The 24,244-nt window shown below is 48.0% G+C and overlaps 1 protein-coding gene across 1 annotated transcript in view; it reads left to right on the top strand.

The window, feature by feature from the left end:
• The window catches only part of GPC3 (glypican 3), a 140,174-nt gene that overhangs the window by 101,829 nt on the left and 14,101 nt on the right, over window positions 1-24,244 (top strand). The window contains exon 7 of the mRNA XM_030229078.2: window positions 11,851-12,004. Coding sequence (XP_030084938.1) covers window positions 11,851-12,004 — 154 coding nt within the window. The remainder of the gene's footprint in view (window positions 1-11,850; window positions 12,005-24,244) is intronic.

A 24,244-nucleotide genomic window follows, 5' to 3' on the forward strand; every position in this document is an offset into this window, starting at 1 on the left:
GACTGTGTTTTTATCATATTGCATATTTTCTAGCCAGAAATCTAACTACCATATAAGCTCTTGAAAAAATAAACCCTTTGGGGATGGGAATCCAGGCAATGTGCTTTCACAGACCCTGAGAAACTCCCTTTGATTTATTTCCTTGCAAATAAGGGGAAGACACAATTTCTTGGAGTATTACAGCTGTTCCCCCAAGCAGGGTCTCGCTGCCTTTCTTCATGGGCTGGGTGTAAAGACCCAGTCCTGCAGTGAGCCCCATGGGGAAGAGCCTCACCTTGCTCCTGGAGGGGTTTGCAGGAGGATGAGAACAAAATTTAGAAGTTTTACGAGGCAGTAAAACACACAGCTATACTTGGAAGGGTGGGAGGGAAAGCCTGGAGGCCCAGAGGTGTGAATGACCAAAGACAAAATAGAGCTGAAGTTCACAAAAAAAAGCAGGTCCTGGCATTTCCAGGGCCGTGTTTGAAGCTGGTTTGATCAACCAGTACGTCCCATATTTGTTTGTGGGTTTAATGGGCTGTTTCCAGGCGGCCTGGCTGCTGGGAGAGGGCATGGTGGAGGTCACCCAGAAGTTAATTTGGAAGGAGGCCAAAAGGCCACAACTTGATTGAATCAAATGTAAACAAAATAGGCCTGGGAACGGTGTGTTGCCCTTGTGCCTGAGTCCCCTGCAACCCCTGGGCTCAAAATAGAGTGGGTGAGCAGGGCACCAGCGAGGAGGGTCTGACCCCACCGAGCTCAGGGTGGCAAAGGGACCCAGACCCTGCTCAGGGCACCCAGGGAAATACAGAGTTTATTGTAGGAGAGCCTTGGGAACTGGGCACTTTGCAGGAAGCCATCTCCCCTTCAGAGAAATCCATTACTTTTGATGGATTTGTTGAAAGTTTCCCTGTGCCTCCTAGGCTCTCTGAGGTTTATTATTCCCACTGTATTTTAATTCCCTGATCAGATGAAGCTGCATAATAATTAGAAAAATGTGCAAACCGCCAGATTGTTAAATAATGCAAGGCACAACACTAATCACTTGAAAATACAATATTTAAATTGCACCAAAGCAAGTCGCTTTTGACTCATTTTCCACCTTTAATAAGTTAGCAGTGCAGTGTCTGAAGTGCTGTATATATGCAATATAATCTATCAAGTCCTCAGAAGAAATGTTAATAAATACAATAATTACTTGGACACGCCTTTTGTTCATCATTATTAAACAGTTTGTAACAATTAAAATATTAAAACCACATGTTGTTGAAAAGCAACCAGACATTGCAATTATTTCTTACTGAGGCTATTAAATAAAATCAGAGAAGATTTTTATTTTAATAATAAATGCATTTTAGAATGGATCAGTTAATTCCTCTTTAGTACACAAAATAATGTATAGCTCCACCGAGTCTAGGCCTGGTATTTAAGTACTAATTCCATTGTCCTTTTAGCTGTGCCTTGGCTCCCATTAATGCTGGGTAAATGCTCTCCCACTCTGCATGGGAGTGGTACTGACAGGATTTTGCCAGGGCAGTTAAATCAGGGGAAGTGTGACCCTTGGTAATGGAATGTAATTAAATATGCAGGTATCTGACTCTCAGCTGACTTTTCAAACCCAAACCCCTTCTTTCCCTCTTCAGGAGGAGCAGCACCTGCCTGGAGCCTCTGGCAAACCTCCAGGTGTATTGGGGTTGTTGGGGGAGTGCTGTACCCACAGGTCACCCTCACTGAGTCTTTTTAAACAGCCAGAGGTTGTTTGTACCTGGTGTTTCATGCCTGCTTTCAAACAGAGGTGTATCCTGGAGTGGTCTTATATATGTGAAGGGTTTCAGCTTTGTGGCTCCAGCTCCAGCAGGGAGACAGGTGCTTCAGGTGTGTCCTGCAAGGACTGTCCTCCAACAATGCTGTGGAAATCAGCTGTGGAAAAAGCCAGACCAACACCTTTAAAGGAGATTAATTTGCTTTTGTGTCCAGAACATGCAGCTGATGCCCAGTGGTGCCTTAAAACAAACACCAGATATCCTGTACCAGAGCTGAGGTTTATCCTGTTGTGGAGGAAATGAACCTGAAGGAATCCTTGGACAGCAGAACCCGTGCAAATGGAGCTATTGATAGCAGATTAACAGTTAATTACGGTTATTCTGGGCCTGGTTAATTGTATCAAGTGTCACCCTGTGCTGTCATTTAATCAGTGGAGGTGTCCTGCCTGGTGGGCCCAGTAACAAAGGACACAGCTCTCTGGTGTTAGTGGGATGTTAGGTAGTTTCTCACGTTTTTCTCCAAAATTTGACTTAACATCAAGGTTTTTAAAATGTGGTTCAGACTGAGAGGGGGCTGGGATTCGAAGAACTTCATTGTTCAGAAGGTAACCTCTGGTCTTCTTGGCTGCAGAAGAAACCCAATTGCTTTTGTTCCTGAGAAAAAGCCTTGATAATAACAATAATGTTACTTTTGGTTCCAGTCTGAGGTGGTGTAAGACTCCTTGGTGAGGATGTTCTCAGGGGCAGGAGGAAAGGCCAGCCCTGTCAGACATGCTGTGGGCACAGAGGGCCAGCTCTGACAGGAGTTTCCCTCTCCAGCCCTGGGCTGTGCTGTGGCAATGTGGTGCCCAGCTGTGGCACGGTGTACAGGCAGTGTGGCACAAATGCCTGTGAGATTCCCACTCCACCCTGAGCTGCCTCATGTGCTGGGCAGCTTGGAGCTGGGGATCTCTCCAGTGCAGTTCTGCCACTTCCCCAAGCCCTGTGTCTGCAGGGGGAGCGAGGCACACTCGTGGCAGATGTTGCCCCTGTGCTGGCAAACCCCATTCCGAGGCAGTGACACCCTGTGGGTCTGATGCACTGGGGCTGGTGTAAATACCCCTCATGGCTCAGGGAGACTCTTGCTTAATGCTGTTGCTCATTAACCCTCTTAGCTTGGTTTTGACCTGCAACTGGCTGCAGAGGCTGGGTTGTATTATCATGCTCGTGCTGCCAGACCCATGCAAGGAGAGATGGCCCTTGCAGCCCTTCAAACTGTGAGCAAAGTTTGGGTTGCAGCAAGATTTGTTGTTGCCTGTTGCTCAGCTGTATTGCCAGGAGTGACATTTAAGAGAAGGAAATGTGCTGGGCTGGGGACATGTGTAAGGAGATGCTGCTGATGCAGCAGGGTCAGCGAGGAAGTGGGAGGCAGCTGGCAGCAGGTGGGTGTTTGAGCCATCAGCAAATACCCTGATGGGCAGGAAGTTACCTTTTATTTTTGGCAGGACCCCTTGAATGCCTCCTGCCTATGGGTGGGAAAGGAGTTTACTGACCTTTTCCTGCAGCACATAATCTACAAGCTGAGGGTGAGACTCATAGAGGTGCATTTCAGGGCTTCCTTTGTGAGTGTTGTGTCTCACTGAGGGAGGGTATAAAGTCACCAGCTTTGAACTTAATTTAAATCCTGAGTTGCTTCAGCTGTTCAGTTGGTGTCTGTGCATCTGTGTGTGGGAGAACCACACCAGGCAGGGCTCCTCCTGCCTGCAGCTCCAGAGGCCTAAGCCTTGCTGTTGGGGACATTCAGCATCAGTGATGAGTTGCACCCAACGTGTCTCCCATGCTGGAGCCTGGGTGGTTGTTTCCTTATCCTGTTGGTGGACCCATCCTAGGTGCCAGTATTGACACTGGATAACTTCAGTCCCTGGAGCTTTTTTGGTTTTTGCAAGCAGCATCCATACTCTGAGCACAGAGGAGAGCTGAGATCTCACCCAGGAGCCAGTCCAGCCATCAGCTGTTAATTAGAGAGCAGCTGTCTGATCCTGCCCAGCTAACAGGTTTGGGGGTGTTTGCCATGGAGTCCTCCTCCCCTGCCTGATTTAAGTCTCTGCTGAAATCAACAGCTTGATAATTAACCCCACGTTGGGGTTGTCTTGTCTGATGGGAGATAACTGCTGATAATGCAGCTGTTCAGTTCCCTGGGAAGCTCTGTGGACCAGGGCACATCTATCAGAACTGCTTGTAGTGGCTTTTTGGGCTTCCAAAGCTTTGAAGGGAAGTGAATGGAAAGGGGAAACCTGGAAGGAGCTGCCCAGGAGGGCAGGATGCAGCCAGGGTGACTCAAGCTGGTGTTCTGTCAGAAACCTCTGTGCAACACAGCCCTGTGCACAAAAATACACGGTTTGAGGAGTGCCTCTCCCCTGGGAGCTTTTAGGGGAAAAGAAAAGAGGCTGGGACAGGGGTTTGTGTTGCAGGAGGAGAAGAGGAATATAGGAAACTCTTCCAGCCCAGCTCTCAGCTTGCTGTTTCCTACCTGGTGCCAAGGATGAGATGTTTGTCTCGCAGGCAGCCCTGCGGATGTCGCCGACAGCCGGAGAGCTGCCGGAGTGCCAGAGCCAAGAGGAAACCTCCCAGCTGCTCCAACAGGCTGGGCTGGGCAGGGCAGGAGGAGGCTGTGGGAACCCCTGGCTGCTGCACCCCCTGCCTGGGTCACCTCTACAGACCCTGATCCCCTCTGCAGGACCATGGGGCTGTTACAGCAAGTGGCTCGCGGTGGTGTGAGACCTGCACGTCCTTCTCGGTGCTTTTGCATCCAGGGCACCTTCCATCCAGGCCATCCCTGCTCAGATGTCTGAAGGAGGTGGTTGATGGTTCCACCTCTGCCTATTTTGTCTCGTTTCTTGTCCTCCTGCTTTGCTTGTTATCTCACGTTTCATCTTCTGGTGACGTGCACTTTGTGCCTTCCTGAGTGGTGTTTGGATAGAAGAGTGGGGTTCTGCTCCAACAAAATGAAACAAAATATGGAAAATGTGGATAATAGCAGTGATGGGTCCTGGCCCATGTAGGCTCCCACACCCCTCCTTCACTCAGCTGCCAATGCCCTGAGGGGGTGAAAGGTGCCTGAGAGGTGGAGAAATTGCTCATTCTAGTGACGCAGATGTAGGAAGGGATGCTGAAGGGCCAGCAATAGTTAAGGCTTGGAAAGGCAAAATAGGAGAAGGGGTTGTAGTAGCCCAAAGAGGAAAGCAGCATTTCTCCAGCATTGGCATTGATGTAGGGCTCAGGGGTTGAGCCAGAAGCAGACAGGGACTGCTCAGGACCCCATCAGGCTGGGCTGGACCCCTCTGCCCTGCTCGGCACCCACACTGTCCTGTTCCTTCCTACAGCTGCACAGAAACAAGCTGTAAATAGCTGGGGTGGAAGGGGAAGGAACTGGATATAAGGTGAGTGAGCTGATTGTAAAGCCTGAGTAATCTCTTTTTCACATGTGCCCGGTGATGAATGAGCATTTGTTCAGGCCAGGGAAGTGACACCTCCTCTGCCTGGGGGACTGCAGACAGGAGCTTGTCCCTGTGGCTGCCATGGTGCCAGCCAGGGCTTAACCTCCACAGGAGCATCCAGTCCTGGGCATCAGCCTGCCCTCATCAAACCACATCAATCCATAATGCCTTGGAAGCCCTTCTGCTTCCAAGAGATTTACTGTCCAGTGCAGACTCGTGTTAATTACTGCCAGCACTTAGGAGTCTTTATCTGTCTTCCTTTACCCATAGGGATGTTGTCAGTTTGGATAGCTAATCTGGAATTAAGCTGATGATCCATAAAGTAGGGCCACCCTTTGGTCAATAATTCACTTCTGTCACCAGCTTCTTTGTGCTATCAGGAGAGTGACCAGGAAAACTGATTTACTGGCAGCCAAGAGCATTTCCTCTGGAGCCTGTGAAGACAGTAAAGTGGGTCCTGCTGTGCTGGTAAACCCTGAGTGATGCATGGTAGGGATTTTTCCTCTTCCAGGTATTTTGAGTGCTAGAATTAAAGACTAGAACATTTTTATGGCTAAGGAGCCACAATATAAACCCAGAGCTCTGGTTCACAACTTCAGTCAGCCACCACCATGGACTGGTGCGTAGCCACAAAGCAGGAGTGACTCAAGATCAGTGTGTGGGGAGGGAATTCCAGGGCCATCCCTTGCTCATGCTGCTCAGAGCAGGCAGGAGGTGCTCTCTGGGGCTTGGTCGGCTGAGTTCAGCTCCAGTAACACAAACTCTGTGATGTCTCAAAGGAGGCAGCACAGGGAAATGCAGGATTTGCCTTTAGAGCAGCTGAGAAGATGGCCATGTCCAACTCATCGTTTCTGCAAGCACTGGAAATTACTTTTCCATCTCCAAACTCTGCTTTCACTTTATTACCTTTTGATTAGTGATCATTCTTTGTTCTGCTGAGCTTGAAGTAGGAGTTGAATGAGGAACAGGTTTCTTCTCTGCCATGTCTGTGCTGCCAAGGTGCAGTCAACTGGAAGGATCATAAGGAAACCACAATTCAGATGTTCTCCTCCCAAAATGGGCTCTTCTGTCCGTGGGCCAACACTGTGATCAGAAGAGCAGTGGTGCCTGCTGGTGTGCACACGCTGGTGTATTCACCCTTGCTAGGCAGAAGAATGGATCCTGGTTTTTGCATATATTTTTGAAGTTTTAAATATTCTTATTTTCAAATAGAGTTTGGTGCTTGGTGCCAGGGAACACTGAGTTTTTCCTTAATATATGTTGTATTTTGCTGCTGCCCAGGAGGGGGAAGGGCTCTCTGGAGCGTGGAAAGGAGCAATGAAAAGAGTGATGCTGTTGATGTTGCACTGAGTCTGTGTTGGTGCACACTCCTGTGCCACCAAGGTGCCTCTAAACCTAAGGGGGCTGGGAAATAGAAACGTGGTGTGGAGGGCACCAGCAATCTCAAGAGGGTTGGTTAAATAATAAAGTATTTGCTAATAAAAGAAAATTTTTTCCATGCTATTTCCAGGCCTAATAAGCAGAGGAAGTGGAGAGAATAGATTCTGCTGTTGCATGCTTGTGCATGATCAGGCCACCAAATTCAAAACACATGAGTTTTGAAAAAGTCCACAACTTCAGCCTTATAAAATGGGTTCCTTTCCCTGATTCCTGCCTGTGATCAGATAATGACCTTGGTAAGCAAAACAACCCCAGCTGTATTTCATAATGGGAATATACTTCTGTACATTGTAATGAGCTGTTAACAGGGAACAGTATCGTGTGAAAATCTGCACGTTTCCCATGATGCTGCCCTGATTCAAAAGCCACACATAAATTACTTGGTATTGCAGATTTCAAGGTCAGGATTGGCCATGTAAGATCTAGTTTTTCACCCCCAAAACCCAATGTTTTTAGCAGGCTGGAATTTAAAATAGAAAAAGCTGATCTGTTGGGAATCTCAGGAGTTGTGAGAAGTGGCTTGGTACCTGTGTCAGGTACTTGAAAGTGTGTGCCTGGAGTGATGAAAGGGAAAATAACACCTTTGCTCCTCCAAAACTCCTCCTTAGGAGGCTCCTGAAGGAAGGCATCCTGAGCTTTGCAAGCAGTTGTGAGCTGGTGAAATTCACTGAGTTTTGGGAGGTTTCTAGCAGAGCCAGAAGCAGGTTTTCACTGCTAGGATGAGTTCCCAGGGTTCCCCTCCTGATGCCAAGCAGCACACAGACACATGGCTAGGGCTCCAGAGTAATTTCTGCACTGAGGCACTTTTTCTGCTGGATGTGAATACTTGATTATTAAGCATATATTACAATTCTGAATATTATTTTAGCTGTAAGTTTAGTCTCCATCCTCTCTAGCTTTTTAGGTTTGATCATATTCCAGAGGCTTACTAAAAACATGCAAAGAATTTCAGCAAAACTCTCTGGAACACTTTTTGTTAAATTCTTTCAGTCATGCAAGCTAAATTAAATGACAGCTCTGTCCACCAAAAGATTACAAATATCAATCAGACTTCTCCCCTAAACTCATGAAGGAATTAAATGTTTTTCTAGAACTCTTCTATTCCCCTTAATAATCTCTTTGGCTGTTCTCTTTACTTTACATATTTTTGAAGTGTGTTGAAAGGGATGATTTCTGCCCTAAAGGAGCACAGTGCTTGTAGCTTGCTGACAGTATTTAATCTGAATTCGTGGGCACAATTTTGGGTATTGCTCAAATTGGTATTTGCAATACTGCGGGCTTATTTCCAAAAGGAGAAAACAGCTATTAAACTGCAGTCCAAGAAACATGATGCTGAGCTCTTTTCAGAGATGGGAGATTAATGATAAAAAAGTATGTTGCAGCTCCAACTGTTTATGTTAAAATTGGAAAAATAGGACCAGGTGGGCTCAGTGGGATGGGGAGCTCTTAGTAAAGTGGTTGTAAAGAATGAGGAGTTAAAAAGATTTCAGCATACAGTGGCCTGTCCAAGACAAGCTGAGTCATTACCCCACATCACTGCATCTGTTTTTGTCTGGTCACTGAACAGTTAGGAATAATTGTGTAAATCACGTGGGATGCCCTGGGGAGCTTCCTTAGCAGGCAGGCTCAGCACACCGTTCCCATCTGCCTTGTGCTTTAAGCTGCAGGGAGACCACAAGACAAGCCAAAGAGCCAAGATGTCCATGGAAGCCAGATGGGACTGCCCAGTGTCCCTTGGAGTCCCTCCTGGCACTGCCCCCCCTACCCATCCCGAGGGTCATGGTTTGAAAGTGTGTCCAGTTCTGGCCCCTCAGTTTGGGAAGGATGTTGAGATGCTTGAGCAGGTCCAGAGGAGGGCAACAAGGCTGGAGAGGGGCTGGGAACACAAGCCCTGTGAGGAACAACTGAGGGAGCTGGGGCTGTTCAGCCTGGAGAAAAGGAGACTCAGAGGTGACCTTATCACTCTCTACAGCTCCCTGAAAGGTGGCTGTGGTCAGGTTCTGGCTCTTCTCACAGGCAGCACTGACAGAATGAGAGGACACAGTCTCAAGCTGCACCAAGGGAAATACAGGCTGGATATTAGGAAAAAGTTTTTCACGCAAAGGGTGATAAAGTTCTGGAATGTTCTGCCCGGGGAGGTGGTGGAGTCACCATCCCTGGATGTATTTAAAAAACCCTGATGTGGCACTGCGTGCTAGGGTTTAGTTGAGGTGTTAGGTTGGACTCTTTGATCTTGAAGGTCTCTTCCAACCTGGTCATTCTGTGATCCTGTGAAAGGGATGAGGGTGGAAATAAAACTGGTGGACACCTGACCCATTAGAAGTTGTAGTGAGGAGCAGGGGGAGTTTGTTGCCCTGGTGGTTGTGAGGATGGGGGAGGAAAGCCCTGCAGCCCCCTCGGAGGTGTGGGGATGTGTGTGCCTGCCCTCCCACAAAGAGTGCTCCCTTCACATCAGCTACATTACAGTGTATTTTTGCCATCATGGTTTAACAGAGAAGAGCAGATATGACAGTAAACTCTTACAGCTGGGTGAGTTGTGATTAAGTTAAAGCTATCTCACTGTTACATACTACTTTAGTGATCACCAGACTCTGTATTTTCCTGCCTCTTACCATGGGCTTTAAACCACAGGACATGAATAAACTGTAATGTTAGGGTGCAGTCAGCTCTGCTTGCTATTTAAGGATGGGGAATCTATGTTCAGTACACCAAATATAATTTCATAAAGCATGCAAACCATCAGGGAGGTTGTGGAGTGGTTGATGAATGGGACTAGGGCTGCTGCTCTGCATGAAGATGAGACAACCAACAGCATTCCTGGGTCTGGATGTACCATTGGAGTGGAGTGGGATTTCCACCCCATGCCTGGTCTCCCGCTGACTCTTCCAGTAGGTTTTGTGTCATGGGCTCTATTTCTCCCACAGGCAGCAGCAAAATTTAATTGAACCTCTCCATAGTTATCAGCAGCTGGGGAGGGCGTGCCTGAGGATGGAGCTTTTCTCCTGGCAAAGGAAAGAGCAGTGTGGCAAAGGGATGTCACGTTCACTTGATCCAAAGTTGGGGCCCCTGTGATGTTTCTCAGAAAGTTCCTGTTTTATTGTGGCTACAAAGGCATAGAAATTAAGCTGCTAATTTATGGCATGCCAAGGAAAAAAGTAGTACTACAAGAAATGCTCAGTTATTTTCATGTTTGAAAACACACAATTGAAAAATCCTGATTTTTCCCTTGCCCCCCCCCCCGAGCTTATTAAATCTGAAAATATCCCAAAGCTTAATTCTCTCTGCCAGAAAGTTCCTCTGCTCTTTTGGGTAAAAGTCATGGAAGTTGTGCCCCCTGGGCTGTGTGGTAGGGTCCTGTCTGGCTTGTTCTGTTCCTGGGATGTAGAGGAGTGAGGATCCCACAAGGGAATGAGGATCTCACAGGTGAATGAGGATCCTGCTGCTGAGCAGTCATGACCCCTTCCAGCACGATGGGCTTGGGTTTTGGCAGTGGTGCACTGGGTCTGAACTGATGTGTGTGCTAATTAATTAGCTGCTGTGCATGGCAGACCCTCACTCCCCCTCAGCTGAGGACTGCTGTTAGTGGGGGCTTTGTTTGGAGGAGCAAAGTGCAAGTGATGGTGTCAAGGCTTGGCTGGCTGGCATGTTTGGTTCCTGGGTGAGATCCTCCCAGCACTGCCCTTGCCTTTTTGTTTGTTATTTTTTTGTGGTTGCACCATATTCTGGGAGAAGCTTCTAAATGTCTAAACAAAGTGAAATTCCTGAAAAGTGAACTTAACCAGCCTGAGCCAAAGCCTGTTTTAGGCCATGAAAGCACATCCCCTGAGTTTTGAGGAGATGAGCTGCATTTTGCTGCCTGCCATGGGTGGGGGACTCAGCCAGCATGGCTCTCACACCAGGCAGACTCTGGCACATGCCAGGGAGAGCTCTGCTGCAGCTGGGGAACCCAGAGGGGTCTCACATGGAGCCATTTGTTTTTCATTACGTTATGCTCCTCTAACATAAACACTGAGGTATGTGGACATTGCCGTGGACAGGGCGAGCCAGATGCCAAAGGCATTCCTCCAAGGCTGTATAAACTTCAGGAGATAAATATTTTAGAAACAGTTTTCTGAGGCTAGCATAATAGTTTAAAAATACAACCTAGATTCCAGATATTAAAAAATGCCTTGCAAGGCATGCATATTGCTGCAAGAGATGGAACTAACCAAACCCCTGAAGCATGTGGAAAGCTCCCATTTTGCAATATCTTCTCTGTTACTTTATCCTTTTCATTTTTTTTTTCCTTAGCGCTGAGATTAAATTCAAGAAGCTTTTAACAGCAGAGTGGCAGTGATAGAAATTTTCAGCATATATTAACTAGCTGACTCACACTTTTTCAAAGGGGATCTGGGTTTGTGATGGAGTAGCTGGCTGCTTTCAGCAACAGCAAAATCAGGAAAGTCAGCGAAGAGAGGAAGCTGATAGTTTATAATGTGTCTAATCCCTCTGTGTGCTGTGATGGGAGTGTGGGGAGCTCCCACCCGTGTTTGGAAAATGGTCCTGACCCTGTGCTCAGGGGAGGCATTCAAGTCCTGTCTCAGGGATCTGTAAACTTGCACTGTTACTTTGGACCCAGCTTTAAACCATCCTTTAAAAGATGCTTTCATTGTGTCACTTGGCTACCCCAAAAACTTTCAGTAGCATCCTCTGTCCTTCAAGAGCGAGAAATGAGATTTTTAGGTTATGTTTGTGGGGATCTGAGAGATCTTCCATTTCCTTTCAAGTGTTACATCTAAAATGGGTGAGAGAGTCCCTGAAAGCAGTGAGATTCCCAGAACACAGGCTTCTCTTGCTACTGTTTTTTCCCCTGTCTGGCCTAACTTTGGGCATGTGTTTTGTAGCTGACCCCAGAGCTTTTGGTGACACTGGGGTCTTGCAGGGTTCATGTGATTCTGGCTGGGCAGAGCCCCAGAATGACTCAATGTGCTTTTGCCTCCTCCTTTTGTTTCTTGCACTGAAGTTTTTTGTGCAGCTTTGTCTATGAATGAGCCTGAGCTCCTCAGTGCTTTGGCACAAGGAGTGCTGGGGTCCTGTCCTGCCTCCACTGAATCTCGTCCCACCCCGTGTCACCTGCTCCCCCAGGGAGTGAGGATGAGGCAGCAGGAGGGTGGGGGCAAGCAGTGAGTGACTGTGCCCCTCTTGTCTTCCAGCTGCTCAGAGGGATGACTTTGCCCCGTCGGAAAGCTCCGGGAAAAGCCGCAGAGGAGGAGGAGGAGAGCGGAGACTGCGATGATGAAGATGAGTGCGGCAGAGGCTCTGGGGACGGGGAGCTGCGAGTGAGGAACCAGCTCCGCTTCCTAGCAGGTGATGGGGATGTGGCACTGCAGCAGCTCTGGGGCACAGGTGATGGGGATGTGGCACTGCAGCAGCTCTGGGGCACAGGTGATGGGGATGGGGCACTGCAGCAGCTCTGGGGTACAGGTGATGGGGATGTGGCACTGCAGCAGCTCTGGGGCACAGGTGATGGGGATGTGGCACTGCAGCAGCTCTGGGGCACAGGTGATGGGGATGGGGTACTGCAGCAGCTCTGGGGCACAGGTGATGGGGATGGGGTACTGCAGCAGCTTTGGGGTACAGGTGATGGGGATGTGGCACTGCAGCAGCTCTGGGGCACAGGTGATGGGGATGTGGTACTGCAGCAGCTCTGGGGCACAGGTGATGGGGATGTGGCACTGCAGCAGCTCTGGGGCACAGGTGATGGGGATGTGGCACTGCAGTGCAGCCCCTGCCGGGTTTTGGGGTGTCCCCAGCGGGCTGCAGCGGGGTCTGGATAGCCCAGTCCTGCTCAGCACAGCCTGTCCAAGTTCCCAAGCAGCCCCCAGCCACTGGCTACCTTAGCAAGCTTGAGTGAGATCAGCTCTGGTGATTATCATCAGGCCATTTGTGGTTTCAGCTCTTTGCTTGCTAGGTGCCTTTGGCAGATGCAGGTAAAGAGAGGAGAAGGCTGGGTGAGGTTCCACAGCGATGTCTTTATCGAAGTCTTCTGCAAAGGTTCTCAGTGACAGCTCTTCTGCCAAGCTGGGCAAAAGTAGGGGGTTTTATAGGGTACAGGGGTTTAGGAATTGTCCAATGGTAAGGGTCAGAGGAAAGTGACCTATAGTCTTACAGATAAGCAAGGGTCTGAAGTGGAAAAAGGGGCTTCTAAGGGGCTTCTTCATCGTGACTGGCATTCCCTGTCTTAGGCTGCTGACTGCCATGGAGGCATTGCAGGACCTGGGCCTGCTACAGCCCTGCAACAGCTGTCCCTGTGTGGGGTGCAGGTGATGGTGATGGTGTGGGAGCTGCTCCCTGGGCTCTGCTCAGGTGGACTCACTGCAGGCACCCCCCATGCCATGGCCCAGAGCTGCAGACACCCCAGATTATCCAGGCTGGCCGTGGTGCTGGTCCAGGCAGCAGCTGGAGAAGAAATACCTCTGCTTTTCCAGGCTGGTTCTGTAGGGGTGCACTGAGGGCAGCCCACTGGAGAGGATTTGAGGCAAGCTGAAAATCTGATGTAGGTCCCAGGATCACCCTCTTCTCTCCTTCCCAGTGCTGCCTGCAATCCTGAGATTCGAGATGAGCTCCTCATCTTCCTGGAGGGCACCAGGGAGTCAGGAAGGCTTGTTTGACTGCAGCAAATGATGGTTATTTGTGATGTAGGGTTTAGAAACCTCCTGTGATTTTTTGCACATACCTCAGGCTCGTTTTGCAGAAGTGATTTAGGTACTTGGAAGCCTAAAAATTGCTTTGCTTGCCAGTGTGAGTCATGTCCTTGGTTCCTCTGAAAACAGCCCCGAGGCACTCCTGGTGTTATTAATGAGGCAGCCCCTGGTCACTCATTGGGAGGAGAAAGCAAAGGAGCAGTGGTGCCTTGGGCACTCACATGTGCTGCTGGTGTGGTCCTTCTCCTAAGCCCACTGAGCTCTGTGGAGCTCAGCAGCATCCCCTGGTTTGCTGGGGTGAGCAAGCCCAGGCTGCTGGAGGCTGTGTCCAGCAGGGATGAGCAGTGCTGGGTGTTGCTCTGTGGGCTGGAGGCTTGGCCCAGTTGCTGCTGGTTCCAGTGCTCTTTGAGAGACCAGACAACTGAACCTGGATAAAATCAGCTTTAAACCTTTGAAGTTTAAAAGGCAAATTTGGGCTCCTAAACGAAGCACAGATGTTTATAAATTCCCTCCCATTGGTCTGGGATAATTAAAATATCCTTAATGAAGTGAGAGCTGAAATATTAAATGCCAGTCTCATATCAAAGATTATTGACACATTATGTAAAATGCATAAAATACATATATTCAGATATTAAGTAAGGGAAAGAAAAGACTTTTCAAGTCCTCCACTGCAAGTCTGAAAGAGAAACATAGAATTTTGAGAGGGCTAAAACACACTTAATTTCATCCAAGAACTAAATAACAAAGTTTTATGTTAAAGAAGTGCAGGTGATTCACAGTGTCCTGTGCTGAGAGCAGAGATACGTGTTTCATTTTCCATGATCTTTGTGTCACACCTTGATGTTATTTTTAATGTGTTTCTAATTTCCTCTTAAAGCCTTCCCCACACTATCATCAGTGATCTCTGAAGTTGGATATGTGATCCTTTCTGCCTCACTCTGCCTCTCTGGTTTAATCACTGTATTGATCTCCCTGGTGACTTGCCCCTCTCGTGGTACAGGAACAGGCAGCAGGAGAGGAGGACTTGTCCTGTTTGCTGCTGCCTTGGCTGTGGGATGGGTAAATATTAACTTTAAAGCAGTTGTGTCTCTGGGGCATGGGGCTCCTGGCAGGTAAAATCTTTCAGGTTGCTGAGAGTGTGGAGTTTGTCCAGCAGGGCTTTAAGGCACTGACTGAGCTCTGAGTGTGAGCTGTGCTGTCAGGGAGACTTTCTTCCTTGCTTGCCCATGCCATGTGCTCTTTTTTTGTGTTTTGCTTTAGAGCAGAGAGGTGAAGCTGATATGACAGTGACAGAATCCTGTTTGGTTGGTATTGGATATAAACTGTGAGACTCTGTTCAAGTTTTATGCTGGAATCCAGCCCAGGAAAAGTTGCTGATGGTGTGGAAATACTAATTTTCAACTTTTTTGAGAATGATATTTCTTTTTACTTTGAAAGGGTATTTTTCAATTAATTTTTTTTCCATCATATCACATGTACATAGCAAGAAATAAAAGGGACCAGAAACCATTCCACATTCCCCCCCAAACTGCCACAAATTCTAAATGTTAGGGTAGCATGCCGATTTGAAATGCTGCCAGGCTTTGAAATCTGGAAATAGTTTACAAAATGAACTTTTAGGTTTAATGTGGCTTTATCTCTCTCCTTCCCAAGGTGGTTACCCTGTAATAGAGGCAGAAGGGATGGGAGTGGCTGGGGTTGTGCTGCTGAGCACGGGTTTCATCCCCTGCTGGATGCTCTGCAGTGCTGGGGCAGGAACGTGGATGGCAGGCTGTGCTGCAGTGCAGGGTCCAACCCAAACCCCATCTGAGCAGCTCTGAGTCCTCCTGCTGACCCTCGAGGTCTGCAGGCAGGGGACACAGTCTGGGGCTTTCCCCTCCTTTTCTCAGGTGCTTTGTTCACCTTGAGGAAATTGGCAGTGGAGAACTCCTCCCTTCCAGAGGGAATCCCAAGCCTTGCAGATGGACTTGGTGATGCCTTGAGGAGGAGGAGAGGGGGTCTCCTGGGCTGGCACCCATTTTGGCTGTTGGTTGGCTGAAAACATTGGCAGATTTTGCCACCTCTGAGGTCCCTGCATCTCTAGTGGGATTTTCTCCTGCTCCCCAGTGTGGGTGCCCCTGGTCCTGCAAACATCTGCTGGACACTGCCCTCACCAAGATGTCCCCTCAGAAGGTCTTGAAAATGAGGAGATAAAAAAGGAGGAAAGAGGGTGGGGGAAAAAAAAGTCAGTCTAAAATACAGACTAGTTTTGATTTATCGCCTGTTGTATAAAATGTAACCTTTGTTTCCTATTTATAATGAGCCTGTAGTAACTGGACAGTCAACCTAAACTTTAATGATTTAAACATACTTGTAAACTGTCAAGTCAGAAGTTTGTGAGTGACTATAAACATATGTTGGTGAGCCCTATATGCTAATAAATTCATTATTATGTTGCCCCAGTGGGAAACACAGAGATGGCAGGCTTTTTTCATGATAGGTCTTTTATTGTTTGTCACATCTGCAACACATTAAGGGTTTTGAAGGCAGATGATGTTTACAATAAGGGGGAGGGCTGAAAACCTCCCAGCTCAGAGAAAGAGTGCATCCTGTTTGTCAATGGAGTACCCATGGAGGCAGCACCCTGGCCATGCAGCTCTAAAAATAGAGCTCTGCACACACACACACATATATTTATGCCACTCCAATGGCAAAGCATGTCTGCAAATGAATTATAGCATTTCCCCCCAAATTATGAGTCAGTGCAAATGTCTTCCAGGCTGTGTGATGCAGACATGTGCTCTCAGCCTGCTGGGATCAGCCATCCTGCACCAAGCAGGCACCCAAAGGAAAAGGAGCCCGGGGTGGTTGGTGCTTTGCTGATGCTCCAGCCAGCCAGCCACTAATTAGCTCACCTGGGGTGTGCTCACTCCAGATGCCACTTGGAACCAGAGAGGGGTTTCCAGGGAGCCTGAAATTAAAATATGGATGCTGGAGAGGCTCCTGTGCCAGGTGTGGGCTTTGTTAAGGGCTGGGGGAGAGGTGATGCAGGCGTTTCAGGGGCCTTGCAAAGGGGGTTTGGTCCAGCTCAGCTGTGCCCCTGGGCTTCTCACAAGCTTTGCTGAGAGGAAAATATCTGTTTTAGTAGCTGAAGCACCCAGAGAACATTCTGAACAGCCCAGCAACTTGGGGAAGGGGTTGGGAGTTTGAGGGGAAGATTTACTCTTCCAAAATATCTGTGTTAGGCAGCAACAAAAGTAGTCTTGGGAACAGATGGGTTTGGCAGAATTAAGCAGAAATAGTTTGTCCTGGGAAGGGAAGTTGGCCTCATCCCATGAGATATGTAAGGATAGATGTGTGCAGTAATAATATATAAAGATGGCTCTGGAAGTTTGTGTGTGTAAAACAGCTCCCCTGGCTGGCTGCTCCTGCTGCAAGAACCTGCAGTGAGGTTTGCTCTCAGCTGTCCCTTGGCTGTTTCTAAGCCCCCAAGGAAGCCCCAAGTTCTCCTGTACCCTGCCCATTTGCTGCCAGACCCTTTGTGGGTTTCCAGCACTTCATGCCTTACCTAGGTGCTTTTTGAAGAACCAGCACAGCCTCCCCCTTGACCTGCCCAGATCTGTAACTCTTTAGTGACTTCTAGTTTGCTTTGCCACTGATTTATCCTCTTGGCTGGGTTTTTTTTCTGAGTGCTCTCATCATCAAACTGCAGGCTTCAATATTGCCTCTGAGCTGGCCAAGTGGGGTGTTTCCCCAGGTGGAAAGGCTATTTGCTGGTAGCTCCTTTTTCCATGTTACAAAGGTGTAGTTGCTTCCAAATGGGAATTTGGGATGCACATCACAGGGCAGGGGAGGTCTGTGTGTGTGTGGTGGCTGTGCCCTGTGTGGCACAGGGTAGGACCCCTGTGCTTTCTGTCTTGCACCATGTTTTTGGGAGCTGCTCTGAAACCCTGGGAGTCACAGCTTTCATCCTGTTCTGCTCTCAAACAGCTCCCAATGCCCAGGAAAGCATTCCATGTCCTAGAGGGCTCAGTGCTGAGATGTCCCTACAGCTCAGCCTTTGGTGACCTTCCCCCTGTCCTCTCCAGGGTTTATTTCAGGAGGGTGCCATCAATCCAAGCTCCCTCTTCAGGCTGCTCATTTTGGGGTCACACACCTTCCAGGGGCTTTCCCTGTCCAGGGGGAGGCCAGGCAAGGTCACTTTGGGTGCTGCCCTCCTGGTTTCTGCTGCTCATCTCTGTGGGAAAAGCTCCTCAGAAAGGAGCATTTGTGCTGGAAAAGGGGATGCTCCCAACCTGGGAACAGCAATCAGAGTCTGCCCAGGCTCACTCCGTGTGTGTGCTGGGAGACAGATGAACACCAGTTAAAATATTTACAAGATGATGCATTCCCATCCTTTGTGGGAATAAAGAGCAGTGATCCCTGCTCTGCCAGTGCCTCCAGGGTGCCCCTATCCCAGCACCTGTGTCTGCTGCTGCTGCTCTGCTCCATTTACTGCTCATCCCTCTGCTGAGACAGCATTCTCAAACCCCCACATGACTTCTAAAATTCTCCTGCCACAGGTGGGAGATATCCCCACCTGTGTGGCTGTTGCTGGCAGAGCAGGGCCACATGGCTCTTGTCCCATCCTGATGAACAGCCTGCAGCCCTGGATGGCCCTACAGACAAACACCAATATTTCCTGTGTGTGCCTCAGCAGGGCTGGCCTGCCCTTGGCTCAGGCACTGGGTGGGATGGGTTGGATTGACACAGCATCCTTCCCATGGGGATTTCTATCTGCTAAAAGCTTTAGGGCTTCTAACTACCATTTTAGTAGCAGAAAATTACTTTTTTTTTTACTTTTTTTTTTTTTTTCCTCCAAAGAGAGGGCTGTTGAATGCTTGACTGAAGCAAGGATAGCAGAAACATGCTGTTCTACAAGACATTCATCCTGTCCCAGGGTGAAAAAATGACAAGGCCAAATGTCACTAGATTATCCTGATGGAAGAGCTGGAATTGTACAGACTAAAACAGTGCAATAGTCTGATTACTGCTGTTCTATTTCAAATGTTTGTGTTTATTGAGCTTTTCTTTTAATGAAGGTCTGGTTGAAAGTCAAGAATTCATCATCATTGTCTAAATAAAAGCTAAAAGATGGAGAGGGAGTCACATGCAGCAGTTGACTGACCCTCTAATTGAGTGGCAAGTTCATTAATTTACTTCTGACGTCAGCAAAAAATGATTTTTTTTTTTTATTGACAGACTGAGAAAATTATTGGTGGCGTTTGGAGAAGGACTTGTTCATAGCATCCTTCAGCTGGCTGTGCTGCTGTGACTCTTGCAGGCCTCACACTGTACTCAGTGTGTACATTTGGAAGGGTTCTTGTGGCCTCTGTGCCCTCAGTTCCTCCAAAGAAACACTGATTCCATAACTGAAGAAGTAGAAAGTCATCTGTCAGAATCTGTGCTTTGAGAAAAGCTACATATATGCAAAAGCCATCTATGAAAGCAGCAAGTAAATCCACGGGGAATATTAATCCCATGTTTCTATCTTTTTTGATTGTTTCAATTTCACTTCATTTTTAAAATTTCAGTGTTGTGCTTACAGACCCAAGTCCACCTGAGCAATTTGTATCTGGTATTTTTAGGATTTCTGTGCCTCAGTCCGTTCTGGCCCAAAGCACAGAATGATGCACCACTTTTAAAAGGATGAATCAGAGGAGGGGATGTCCATAAATCACGTGCTGCATCACATTCCCACTGTGAGCTGGTCTAAATCCTTCTTTGGGAAGGTCTGGCTGGTCTGGGGTGACTGGGTGAGGCTGGAGGGCTGGAAACTCACTGAAGGTCAGAGGAGATGGTGCCTCTGCTGTAACACCTGAAAATGTGCCAAGGTCTTTGGCAGTCTGGGACTGCTCATCACTCCCAGATGTTTACAGTGCCAGTCTGCTGGCAAAAGGCTCACCCTCTAGTTAGGCTGCAAGTCTGAATAACAGTTTGTACTGTGCCAGGGTGTCTGAGGAGATACTTTTCAACAGTGTAATTTGGGAGCTAATGTTTCTTTAAATTGTTACTGAGTGCAGCATCTTACATGACTGAACACCTCAAAACAATTTCAAGTATGCAAAAATGTGCCCAGTTGCAATAGTGATGGCCATACTTATCCTTAAAGGATGATGAATCTGTTTTTTGTGGCTGAAAAAACATGAGTTCTGATGAAGTTGGGAAACAGAATTCCTGACTTGGATACAGCCTTGCTTTGTGGTTTGGTGGTTTTTGCGTTTGTTGTTTTTTGTTTTTTTTTTTTTTTTTTTTCTTCTTTTTGCTGTTTTTCCTTGTGGAGAGGCAAAATAATTTAGCTGGGTTTTTTTTTTAAGAGACAACAATAAAGGTATATTTCAGACAGAAGCAGATCAGGTGCTACTTGCTAAAGGCTCAACAGGATAACCTTACCCTGATAGTCAGGGCACTGTAACTGCACATTTGGTTGTACAAAGAGAGGTTTGTCTGAGAGCCTGATAACAATATAACATGTTGATTGACTTTTCACATGGGAGAGGGTGTCCCTTTCATGAGTGGCTTGGCTTTTGCTAATGCCTTACTGCAGGTAAACTGATAAGAGAGATTATGGGATGTAATAAATGAGGCTGCTGGGCACAGCCCTGCTGAGTGTTGTGGGAGAGGGCTCTGGCCCTGGAGTGTGTCCCCCAGCACTTGTGTCAGTGTGCCAGCACTCAGCTGTCAGACATCACAGGATGTCCAGGGCTGGGCCATCCCTCTCCTGCAGCTCCTGCTCCCAGAAAATGTGCTCAGGCCAGCTGGGATGGGGGTCTGAGCAGCCTGCTGCAATAGAAGGCTCCTGTCCATGGCAAGTGTGGTGGAACTCGATCATCTTTAAGGACCTTTTCAATGACAAAATGAGACAATTTCACAGAACCAAGGTCCAGCAAGGACTATAAAACATGTCTCCCAAAAAGTGTCTTGGGGAAATACAGCTATGTCCATGAATGTTGGACCAGGTGGCCCTGTCCCATTGGAAGTGCACAGGAGGAGGCCCTGGTCTCTCAGCTGTGGCTACTGCTCTGCTGTCCATCCTCTTGGCCCTGCAGATGTCCAGGAGAGCAGATGATGTGTCAGGTGGATCATGGAAACCCTCACTGGAAACATTTTGGGTACAACTTTCAGAGCATTTTGTGAGCCCTATGTGGAAGAAGATGAGGAATGCTCAAATTCTCCATGCTGCCTTAAAAAGCCTGACCTCTTGGTTCCCCTCTTCAAACTGGAACAAATGTGTTTGTTTTTGTGCAGGTGGCAATGACCTGGCACTGTGAGTTGCAGCATTGCATGGTGGCAGCAGCCAGGAGCTCTGGGGAGCTGGGGTGAGCTTAGGTGTGGTTGAGGGAGAGTCTGCATGGCAGCATCTCCCTGCCTGCATCCAACAGGTCCCTACATGCTGCAGACAGCAGCACTGCACTTTGAAAATTAGTTTTTACATCTTTCCATAAATAGAAATGTATGTGTGTATGAAATAATCAAGCCTGATTAAATGAAGCTCTGAGTTCAGTATCTGGAAGATGTTGGGATCTGGATGTAGCCTGGCTGGAGGAAGAGGCATTACTTGAGATGAGGTTTTCAAAATTAAATCAATGGACAGCCCATGCTGGACTTGTGCACAGAACTGACCACAGAGCCTTTTGCTGGTTGATGCTGGTCCCCAGAAGAAAGAAACCCAGACCTGCCCAGAAGGCAGCCTCACTTTTAGTCCTTGCCAAAAAGGTATTGGAAAGGGGAAGAAGGATGCTTCTCCAGAGAAACCTCCTAGGATCCTGGTCTTTTAATCCTCATTTCTTTGTCTCTTCTCACCCCTCACTTTTCAAGTGAAAATAGTATGAGTTTGGTCTGGCCTGCAAATCACTCATCAGTGGGTGCATTACCAGGACAGGATCAATTACTGAGTCAACACTGCTCCGTGTGCTCCAGGAGCAGGGGATCCATCATGTGTCAGGCAGGAGCTCTCCTCGGCTGGAGTGCATTAGCCCTGAGCTGTGCACACACATCTGCTGGGGCTGACACCAGCAGTAACATGAACTGAACCAGGTGTGTTTGCCTGAGCACAGGCTCCCCTGATTCCCAGGTGTATCTGCAGCAGATCCTGACCCCTGGTGCTGGGATGGATGAGCTGTGAGCTGGAGGAGGGGTGTCCTCCTTCCCACGGTGCCTGCCACCTCCTGTGCTCTGCCTTCTCCTGCATTCCTGCCCTGGGGCTCTCACAGCTCCAGGGAGAGCCCAGATTGGTTTCTTCCCAGGAGCAAATTTCAGGCAACCAAGTGGTGCTGGAGTCTACTGGCTTTGCCAGCATTTCTGGGGCATCTTCCCTGGGGCAAAAGTGTCCTGGCTTCAAAATTTAATCTCCCCTCATGTTGCTTTTAGGGCAAGCCAGAAACTTTCTGATGGGAGACTTAGTGTTGCAAACTGCCTCTGCTGGAGCTGGGAGGCAGTGAAGCATGCTGGAGCTTTGGATGGGATTTTCTTGTTTTGGAATAAACTGAAAATCTCTCTCTGCCCTTTCAGCAGGGAAGTGAAGCAGCAGCAGCCTGAAGCACAAGGTAATGCTGTCTGCTTTCACTCCACACCAGCTTCTTGTCTAAAAAGTCTGCGTGAAATTACATTTTTAATTATACCACAGGGAAAAAAACCCAAAAACAAATGAATTGATTGGACTTTGTTGGAATGGTATGTCAGTTTGCCTTTTTAAAATTTTGTAAATTTAAACAACAAAAAATTTGGACTCCTTTTGCTTTTGTTCTGCTTTGGAGCAGTAGCACATTCCCCCTCTTTTATGGGAATGGAAATCTGGCATGTTGACCAGCTTCTGTTGTTTCAGAAAGTGTCTTCAATGGTATTTGGGGATCTCAATGACATCTTGCTGTCTGTTCCTGCTTTCCATTTGCTCTTTGCTTCCCGTGGGACCTGGGATGATGCTCTGCCCTTCCCTCCTGCAGGAGGCTGGGGCTGTGCCCAGCACAGAGCTCCAGTGCAAACCCAGCAGCCCCTTTCCTTCCCCACACCTTCCTTTGGAAGGTGTATCCCTCTTTCTGTGTATCCCACCTCCAGGCAGGTGGGAGCTGCTGCCTTGGGCTGACTCTTTGTTGGGTGCAGAGGGACCCTGTGCAGCACTGAGTGCCCACAGTGCTGCTGCTGCATCCCTTGGTGGCTCTGTGATGTGTAGGGATGGATGGTTTGCAGTGGCAGGTACTGCTGGCTGCTGAGCATCAGGTTTGGCAGCTGGACAGATTGCCAGGGCGTTTGTCACTGCCTCAGTCCAGTGCAGGAGTCCCAGCAGGATTTCTAAAATGTAAATTACAACTGCAATGTGAGACACATCCTTTTGCTTTGCTGTTTTTTCCTCCCTCCTTCCTGTTTGAATTCAGTATCTCGAGTCTGAAAAACTGCTGGACTCTAAGCTATTTTGCTTGTGTCTCATGGATACTGGAGACACTTCCTGCACGGGGAGGCAGACATCTGCTCCAGCCTGTTTTTGGAGTTTTTTGTGTCAGACAGCCTGCAGTTGGCAGGTGGGAGCCAGTGGTTATTATCAGAATCTGAGTAATATCCTCTGTCTCCTTGATATCTCTCTGCCGGCTGCTCCGCAGCTTTGGTATGTTTGCTTGTCCTCTTCTGGTTCTCTGTAGATCATTCCAGTAAAAAGTAAATAAAAAAAAAGGTTGTGTGCTCCCCAAAGTCATCACAGAACACAGCCTGCAGTATCTCTTCTCTTGTCCACATAAATCACTGCTAAGGCATGTGCAGAGAATGTGAAAGAATGCATTTATACCCAAATCGCTCCCCTCTCCCCTTCCCTGCGGAAGCAAACTTCCCCACTTGTGCTCCAGTGCCTGTTCTCAGGGTGCATCTGATGCACATCACCTCCTGTGTCCCTTCCTGACTCCTGTAGCTTTATTTACGCTTTGGTGACAGTCAGAAAGCTTTGCCCTGCACAGCTGGAGTCAGGCAGCTCTTGTGGGGATGGAGGTTCTGAATCTGCCCTCTCCAGGCAGGTTTGGATTTGCCCTTCCCACCCTTGACTGTCTTTATTTACCCCAGAACCATCAGGGATGCTCCCCAGCCACTGCAGTACCAGAGCTGAATGGTTTTCCTGGGCCTCAGAGCAATCCCCCAGGTCTGCTGACCTTCTTGTTTCCAGTGCATAAATACCAGCTGGTGGGTCAGGTTTTGCTCTTGGAGGTTCAGCTGATGTCTTTCCCTCTGTTTGTCTTCTCTGGATGTTTTTTGTGGCAGCAGAGGTGGTCCAGCACCCTGGGCAGAGTGGGTCTGGTGCAGCCTGGGGTTCCCAGCTGTAAATAATTCCACTGAAGTTGGCCCTCAGGTGCCTGTGGGCTTCAGCACCAGCTTGTGTCTCTTGTTGATACTCTCTGGTCTGCTGGGCCAGACACCTAATATTATTAGCAGACACTAAATAGGTCTCTCTTATTTAGTGGCCTTAATTTATTAAATCAGGCAGAAGTGCTCTGGGAAGAGGAGAGCTGGAAAAGGGAGCAGAGCAAGCTGTGAGTTTGTAATTGTCTGGATCAGGCCCCTGGAGATCCATGTGATCTGGTGCACTAGAGGCAGTGCTATTGCAGTGACTCATAAACAGATGTGCCCAATTTACATTGCAGCTTAATACCTTTGTTTAAAAAAAAATGGCCTTTTTAAAAAGACAAATGTGTTAAAGCAGATGTTTCCAGTAAAACAAATACTTGTGTGATTTACAAACAACTTCCTACCGCCAGAACTCATTAGAAAATGTGGAAAAAAGAAAAATAGTTCTGTGTACCCAAAAAAAAAAATCCCAAAATAAGGACATACCAAGGCAGTATTGCTACACACTGAAGAAAAAAATACTGCTCTGCTTGGGTTGGAAAGCAAGAGCCTGATTTTG

Source organism: Serinus canaria, chromosome 4A (assembly GCF_022539315.1).
Source record: "Serinus canaria isolate serCan28SL12 chromosome 4A, serCan2020, whole genome shotgun sequence".
NCBI lineage: Eukaryota > Metazoa > Chordata > Aves > Passeriformes > Fringillidae > Serinus > Serinus canaria.